Source organism: Gossypium hirsutum, chromosome D04 (assembly GCF_007990345.1).
Source record: "Gossypium hirsutum isolate 1008001.06 chromosome D04, Gossypium_hirsutum_v2.1, whole genome shotgun sequence".
Classification (NCBI taxonomy): domain Eukaryota; kingdom Viridiplantae; phylum Streptophyta; class Magnoliopsida; order Malvales; family Malvaceae; genus Gossypium; species Gossypium hirsutum.
In genome coordinates this window covers 6217852-6225542 of record NC_053440.1, presented here as the reverse complement: position 1 = coordinate 6225542, position 7691 = coordinate 6217852, and the positions used below count along the sequence as shown (strand labels likewise).

The window sequence follows — 7691 nt, the reverse complement described above, 5'->3', positions numbered from 1 at the left end:
TTGGATAAAGTTACACATGATAAAGTTTAAAGTCAAAAAATTTTTAAAACAAAAGTCACTCCTGGTATTTAAATATGATGGGACTCTAACTTAAAATTTAAGTAGTCAATTATGTTCTGATAGTAACCAGGAATGATGAACTTTAGGTTCCGTTCTAGTGCAAAATTTAGTCACTACCAGTCGTATTGGTGCTTACCGATTAATTTCACCCAAGCCAGTCGAAATATGATGTATTGATTAAATTTAAATTTTTTATTATTTATTTTGAATTTATTGAATTATGAATTGTTATATGTATAATATAGAATAATTTTATTATTTAATTTATGCAATAATTTATGCAATATTTTTTTGCTTATTTATTTTTAATTAGTTTAATAATGGATTATATTTGTGAAGTTAATTAAAGAATATTTTATATAATTGATGAGTATTTTATATTGAATACTTATTTAATCTTTTTATTTGATATTTGTATAGGTTTTTTTATATACATATATCAAATATTTTTAAAAATAGCGATAAATTCGAAACGAGATATCGAAACAAACCAATACTAATACATACTAGTACTAATAGAAAAAAAAATACGTCCAATACACCCTAATCGGTGGGGCCTACTTAAGACGCCTCTATGCCATTGTTTGGTTCGTGGTTTTTCTATTACGGCTGTAATAGGCGACTAACTTAATCGGTGAAATCCACCGATTTCTAATACACCCCATTTGCTCAGATTAGGCTCCGCATAGGTTTACCATCCCTGTTATACCCTCCCATCTGCTTCCCCGTTTCTCTTCTGTTCCTTCTAGCCTCTGCCGAATTCGTTGTTGGCAAGTTAATCCCCTCCAGATTTGTTTCACTCTGCTGATTCTGCATGTAATCGGTTTCCCCTTTTCTGATTATTTTTTTTTTTTGCGATGGAAAAACCAAGGAAATAGGGATTTCGTCTTCATTGAATTTCATTCAATCTAAATCTGGAAAAATTCTAGGATTATTTTGGTAAAAATGGAGTTCACTGAAGCTTATAAACAAACGGGTCCTTGCTGTTTTTCACCGAATGCTCGTTACATTGCGGTTGCTGTCGATTACCGTCTTATGATTCGGGATACACTCTCCTTCAAGGTACAGTATTTTCAATTTTTCCTTCTTTTTCTTCTAATTCCCAATTCATTTGCTTTCTTTGTTTGCTGATGAAATGCGAGGAAGGAGAGGACTGATATGATAAAATGCGTTTCTCTTTTTCTTTTGGGTGCGTTTTGATTTGGTTTTTTTGAATGAATTGTATGCTTGATTCAAATTTTAGTTATGTAGATTCACCTCATTTTAGTTTCTGATTAGATCTTCTTGTGCTTATTTAGACAACATTTTAGTCAGATTTGATTACTAATGCTTCCTATTTGCTTTGTATTGCTTCACTCTTTAGACCAAGCTAATAGATTTGATCTTTGTTCTGTTTCTTTGGGCATTGTGTCTGTTGTGAAATCACAAACTATTTGAGCAAAATTTATCTTTTAGCATTGAAACACTCCTCTCAATGAAAAAACTTGCAAATTAATTATGAATTTGCCTAAGCATTTATTGTCATGCAAAGGTCATTTTTGAGGTTCACAGCTTACATTTCCTGTATTTCCAAACGGTAAATTTACTCAAATTGCTGCAGGTTGTGCAGTTGTTTTCTTGCTTGGACAAGATAAGCTATATTGAATGGGCACTTGATTCTGAGTACATTCTTTGTGGTCTCTATAAAAGACCCATGATACAGGCATGGTCACTCACCCAACCCGAATGGACATGCAAAATAGATGAAGGTCCTGCTGGTATTGCTTATGCAAGATGGAGCCCAGATAGCCGTCACATACTGACCACCTCGGAGTTTCAGCTGCGATTAACAGTTTGGTCCTTAGTGAACACAGCCTGCGTTCATGTACAATGGCCAAAGCATGGTTCCAAAGGAGTTTCATTTACTAAAGATGGAAAGTTTGCTGCTATCTGCACAAGGCGTGATTGTAAGGACTATATAAATTTGTTGTCCTGTCACTCTTGGGAGATAATGGGTGTTTTCGCCGTTGACACATTGGATATGACTGATATTCAGTGGTCACCGGATGACAGTGCAATAGTGATCTGGGATTCACCTCTTGAATACAAAGTATGTGAACTTTGTTTTCCTTTCAGTCGCCAAATTGCCCCTTTCTGGTTCCTAGATGATATATGATGTGTATATTGGGAAGAACCATTTCTTCTCTTCTTTATTTATTTAAAAAAAGAAAAGCATAAGAAATTTGTGGTGAAAATGGTATCTTATGTAAGATCTTTCCAAATGAGAATTTACATGGCCCTGATGATATATGATGTGTATATTGGGAAGAACCATTTCTTCTCTTCTTTATTTATTTTAAAAAAGAAAAGAACAAGAAATTTGTGGTGAAAATGGTATCTTATGTAAGATCTTTCCAAATAAGAATTTACATGGCCCTGATGGTTGCATTTCTACTTAACCATCTATTAGCACATAGTTATGTTTATGGTTTTACTGATGTATAAGCATGCATTTCTTTTTGTGTGCCAATACTTTCTCTTGGAGCTGATATAGTTGGAAATATTAAAGTGTTCATGGTTCCTTATTTAATTTGAGACAGGTTCTAATATATTCTCCAGATGGAAGGTGTCTCTTTAAGTATCAAGCATATGAAAGTGGACTGGGAGTAAAAAGTGTTTCATGGTCTCCCTGTGGCCAGTTTCTTGCTGTGGGTAGTTATGATCAGATGCTACGAGTTCTAAACCACCTTACTTGGAAAACTTTTGCTGAGTTTATGCACCTATCAACCGTTCGTGCTCCTTGTTGTGCTGCCGTTTTCAAGGTAATTTGTTTTCATTGTTATGATGATTCATTCTGTGAGAAGCATCTACTAACTTTGTATTTGATATTGGCAGGAGGTAGATGAGCCGTTGCAACTTGATATGTCTGGATTATGTTTGGACGATGACTTTATGGGAGGCTCTGGTAAGGATAGTGAGATTCTATATCTCTTATTATTGACTTTTCATTAATTTGATGTACTGCTTGATTGAAATTGTGCTCGACTGTTTAGGACCTGAGTGCTCTGTTCTTTTGTATACAGTTTATTAAGCTTAAATGCTGTTGCATGCCTGCCTTTCCAGTCATTTTCAATACGTGAATTGCAGCCCATCAGTTATTTAATATGGTTCATATGCCCACTAACAGATGCCCAGGCGGACACTTCAAAGTTAGATACGAGGTTATGGAAGTACCCATTACTTTTCCTTTCCAAAAGCCTCCTGCAGACAAACCTAACCCTAAACAAGGAATTGGTAAGTCTTACCGAATTGATGTAGATTTACTAAATGTTTTATGTTTTTCATACCATATAATAAGTGACACAAATATGAGTGCAAAGAATTTAGTATGCTCTATTTCTAATTAGCACAATGATCTTGCAGTACATTTTATCTTATTCGAGAAATATTGTTTAATTTGAAATAATCTCTCTCCTTTCCACGTTACCCCTACCACTAGACGTGTCAGCCCTTTTGCTTGATGAATGCCCTTGGTGACTATTAAAGCATCCGATTTAAACCCAATTTCCAATGACTGGCAAGGCCAAACTTAATATAGGACCATAGGAAACCTAATACTTTTTAGAATGTGGGATAGTACCACCTATGTCACTACTCGATTTGCCGGACGTGTGTCATATTTTAGAATTGTCCTATTCATCTAGTAGATCATTGGTATTCATTCTATAGTTGATGTCAGTATTCATGTCTGTGGAAGAAATGATTAGAAGAGTTAATTATAACAAGAGAAATGGAAATAAGGTACAATTCACTGCGTTAAAAACAGTACCTTTTCGTTGAACAAAACTCCACCAGTAGGGTTATATTTGTCGATAGATTTATGGATGAATGCCTTCAAGTCTGGACTGTTTTCTATCTCAAGAATCTTTAAGGCTGGGAAGTCAACAGTATAATCTTCATGGAAAAATCCAATGAGTTTCTGAAGATCTTTCAATTTGAGGGAGTTCAATCGAGGGAAGCAAATTAATCCTCTGTTTTAGAATGTTTCTTCGATCTGCTTCTCCATTGATATTATCTCCTGCATGCATTTGCATTCACTTACTTCCAAGAAAATTGATGGTAATTTGAATTACGAAATAGATTCAGTTTAAATAGTTTCTTGGTTTGCACGTTGAAGGAAATTGGGTTCTTTTCTTGAAGCATTTGTGATTTACTTTTGTAATACTTGTTGTAAATCTGTTCATAAGGAACTCATAAATGCTATGGCATTTACAACAATTTTCATAAGTTGTTCATAAGGATGAGGATGCCAAGGTTTTAGGAGTTTTCTAGGGGGATTCACTGCAGTTGAATTTCTGTTAAAAGATACAGCATTCTTTGGAATTTGAACTGGTTGCCTCTGTTTGCTTAAATGGATTGACCTAATGTTTCCCCCTGATTGTTGTAGATATGGAGAACAGTGCTGTTGCTGCCTTTTAAGCTCATTACAGTATTCTTGCATGAAGCAAGTCATGCAATTGCCTGCAAACTTACCTGTGGTCATGTAAGAAAGCCCTTTCCTTTATCACATGTCATATGAAGGGTTTAAACATGTCTTTAATGTGACCATTAGATTTTGGCTGCATAATTTTTCTACTAACCCATCTTGCTGGTTTTAGTCTTTGGATTATGGTCTGCTCAATTATCAATGTTCCTTTATCAGCCAACTAGTCTAGTTGAAGTCCTATAGGTGTTATTTGGAGATGTGCGTGTAAGAAGTGACTATTTTTAATGTGGCAGGCACTTGTTGATGCCCGGATATGGTAAGAGGCCAAATGAACTTCAAGAGGCTTACATTGACAGATATCACAATTGACATTCCACGTGTTCCCAAGAACAAATGGGTTGATCGAAGCTATGGAGAAGGCTGGTAAGGACGACGACAGCTTTCACCAGCATTTGTAATGTTATTTCTTGAAGATATGTTTTCTTTCTTATCACTCTTATGTTAACTTACAGATGTTAAAGAACAAATGGGAAAGTAGCTCGTGGGGTAGAAAGTTGATTGTCCAGAAGAGAAGAGCATCTCTCAACGACTTTGATAGGTTCAAGCTTATGTTGGCTAAGATCAAGGTCAGTTTCCGATACACCCCCTATTGTGTCTACCCGTTTTATACCAGAGTTCTTTTCTTGAAAGCACTTCCTCAAAACTTCAATCGAAGCTTGACGAGCTGTAATACGGTTTTGCAGAGGTCTGGAGTCATCAAGCAAGAACTTGCTAAGCTGAAAAAGGAGAATGCATCTTGAATTTGATATTGAATCATGGATTTTTGTTGGTTTTTGTCATCAAACATTCTGCAGGTTGTTCTTTTTTGTAATTTTTTCTTTTATTTACAAATGATTAAAAAGATTAAAGATCAGTTGAGAGATCTTTGTTTGCTATATTACATATTTTATAGTGAGTTTAATAGCAGGATATTGCTTTGCTTGCTGCAATTTTTCGTATCAAAATTCTGGTATTTATTTATATTCCCTTTATAGCATAATGAAAAATAAGACACTTAAGCTGTTTAAGTTTATAAGCTTCAAAATAAAAAGTTTTGATGTATTGTTTAGACAAACTCGAGCTGCTCAAGCTAGATATCGAGTTAATTATCTTACCTTAATTTATGTGTGTATATACTAAGTTTTGCTGATAATAAATATTAACCATTCATTCAGATAATTTTCCTATACATATGTATTTGTGTATATAAAATCATGCATTTATAAAGTAATAAAACACTGTCCAATACAACCAAGCATTTGGTTTAAATGATTGATACATGATCAAAACAAAAAGAATAAGAAACAAAGAATGAGTAACAAACAGTTACATGTTAATTTTAATATTAATTATTTCAAATGATATTTTATTAAATTCATATAAGAATTTGAGTAAATTATAGTATCATATATTATGATTTGAGTAAATTCATATAAGAATATTGATTATTAAGAATTTTATTAAATTATATATTTTAATTATAATATATTTAATAATAATTATGTTAATTTATATTTTATAGTATCATATATTATGATTTGAGTAAATTCATATAAGAATATTGATTATTAAGAATTTTATTAAATTATATATTTTAATTATAATATATTTAATAATAATTATGTTTAAATATGATTAAATTATTTATTATTGATATTAATAATCTTATTAAAATTTAAATAACAATAACAATAATCATTTACCAAAACAAATTTATGCTAAGGGTATTCTAGTCATTTTAGTTTTTTTCATTATGCTATTACACCTCTATTCCATTCAACCAAACACAAGATTACTATTACGCCTCTATTCCATTACATTCAACCAAACAGTTGATTTGCTATTACACCTCTATTCCAATACACCTCTAATCCATTACCCCTCTAATCCAATACACCTCTAATCCAATACAGCGAACCAAACGTGCCCTGATTATTTTACTTAGATATCAAAGTTTTCGATTTACTTACGAAATCAAAGTTTTCGATTTCAAGCAAGGCTTTATTATTATCAAATTTGCTAAGAAGCTATTACTATAGCTCAAGTAGACGTAGTTAGATTTTGTAATTTAAAGTTTTTAGATTATGGTTGCTTATTTAGTTAAATGTGTTGGTATATTGTCGGTTAGAGTGATTTTATCCAATTTTATAGATATATATAAATATTAGATGTTATTGAGTGGTATGACCTATTCAATTTTATTGGTGCGGATAAAAATTACCATTACATGTATTGATATAGTGGAGTTGTGAGTTAATATTATAACGTCTTTCTATCCTAGCTATTACAATAATTCTTGCTAAGAAGAATGTCAGTGTTATTCTAACTAATTATAGTTATTATAATTATCATGCAAGTTAAAATAATAGTAAAAATCATCATTTTTCGATCCACTATTCATATAACTAGAAATACAATAATTATAATAAAAAAAACTTTCTAATTTACTAAAAAAAACATCATTGTTATTGATTGCTATGATTCTATCCAATTTTATAGGTTAAAGTGATGGCTTGAACTAGAATCCAACTAAGTTTTAAAGTGATAAAGTTGTAGCTAAAGCCAAGCAAAAGAAGGGAAAAAATATTCGTGAATCAACCAAAATTTTCCCTAAAGATTATTTCTCTAAAACCAAACATAATAAAAATAGAGGTATATTATAGCAATCGTCCTTAAACTTTGATTAAAATTATATTTCGATCACTCAACTTTCAAAAGTTACATAATTATCAAATTGTTACATGTTTATCACTTATTCATTAACTTTCGTTAAGAGGATGACATAACACGTTAATTTAAAGGGTTAATAAAAAATTTAGCCCATGAACCATAATTAAAATATCAATGTGATACTTTTAATTTTTTTTCTTAATAATAATTCAGATATTTTCGAATTTTGTTGTCTAATATTTTTTTAAAAAAATAAAATCTTTTTGCTTGGTTTCTCTTCGTATAAAGATGGGACTATTTTAGGTATTTTTAGTTTTAATTTTATTTATTTATTTAATGTACTTCCTTTTCTAAAAAGACTTTTCTGGGATCAAATTAGTATATGTTTTGAATTTATTTATTTTTAATATTCTTTTAAAATTTTAGGATTATTATTAAGAAAAATTGAAAACATTAA

General features: G+C 31.5%; 2 protein-coding genes across 4 annotated transcripts; both read left to right on the top strand.

Moving 5' to 3' along the window:
• Window positions 1-652: 652 nt before the first annotated feature.
• LOC107959711 (WD repeat-containing protein WRAP73) lies at window positions 653-5514 on the top strand. Of its 3 annotated transcripts, XM_041091790.1 has the most exons (10): window positions 653-876; window positions 990-1122; window positions 1661-2149; window positions 2640-2861; window positions 2935-3004; window positions 3235-3333; window positions 4487-4582; window positions 4819-4948; window positions 5038-5151; window positions 5269-5514. In XM_041091790.1, coding segments are annotated over exons 1-7 (1047 nt in total). In that variant the 5' UTR covers window positions 653-874; the 3' UTR covers window positions 4519-4582; window positions 4819-4948; window positions 5038-5151; window positions 5269-5514. The 3 variants fall into 3 exon arrangements, with proteins under 3 accessions (XP_040947724.1, XP_040947723.1, XP_016751331.1); XM_041091789.1 differs by lacking the exons at window positions 3235-3333; window positions 4487-4582; window positions 4819-4948; window positions 5038-5151; window positions 5269-5514 and adding an exon at window positions 3123-3188 and having other exon boundaries at window positions 660-876; XM_016895842.2 differs by lacking the exons at window positions 3235-3333; window positions 4487-4582; window positions 4819-4948; window positions 5038-5151; window positions 5269-5514 and adding an exon at window positions 3123-3188 and having other exon boundaries at window positions 660-1122.
• LOC107960943 (60S ribosomal protein L14-2) lies at window positions 4839-5325 on the top strand. The gene is made up of 2 exons (XM_041091363.1): window positions 4839-4922; window positions 5038-5325. Exons 1-2 carry the CDS (start codon window positions 4839-4841, stop codon window positions 5323-5325), a joined length of 372 nt encoding a protein of 123 aa, XP_040947297.1.
• Window positions 5515-7691: the final 2177 nt, after the last annotated feature.

Coding starts and splice junctions, on each gene's coding strand:
- LOC107959711 (XM_041091790.1), top strand. Junction 2,862..2,934: donor GTTGTGCTGCCGTTTTCAAG/GTAATTTGTTTT, acceptor TGATATTGGCAG/GAGGTAGATGAGCCGTTGCA. Junction 3,005..3,234: donor TGACTTTATGGGAGGCTCTG/GTAAGGATAGTG, acceptor ACAGATGCCCAG/GCGGACACTTCAAAGTTAGA.
- LOC107960943 (XM_041091363.1), top strand. CDS start 4,839: ATGGTAAGAGGCCAAATGAACTTCAAGAGGCTTACATTGACAGATATC. Junction 4,923..5,037: donor GTGTTCCCAAGAACAAATGG/GTTGATCGAAGC, acceptor GTTAACTTACAG/ATGTTAAAGAACAAATGGGA.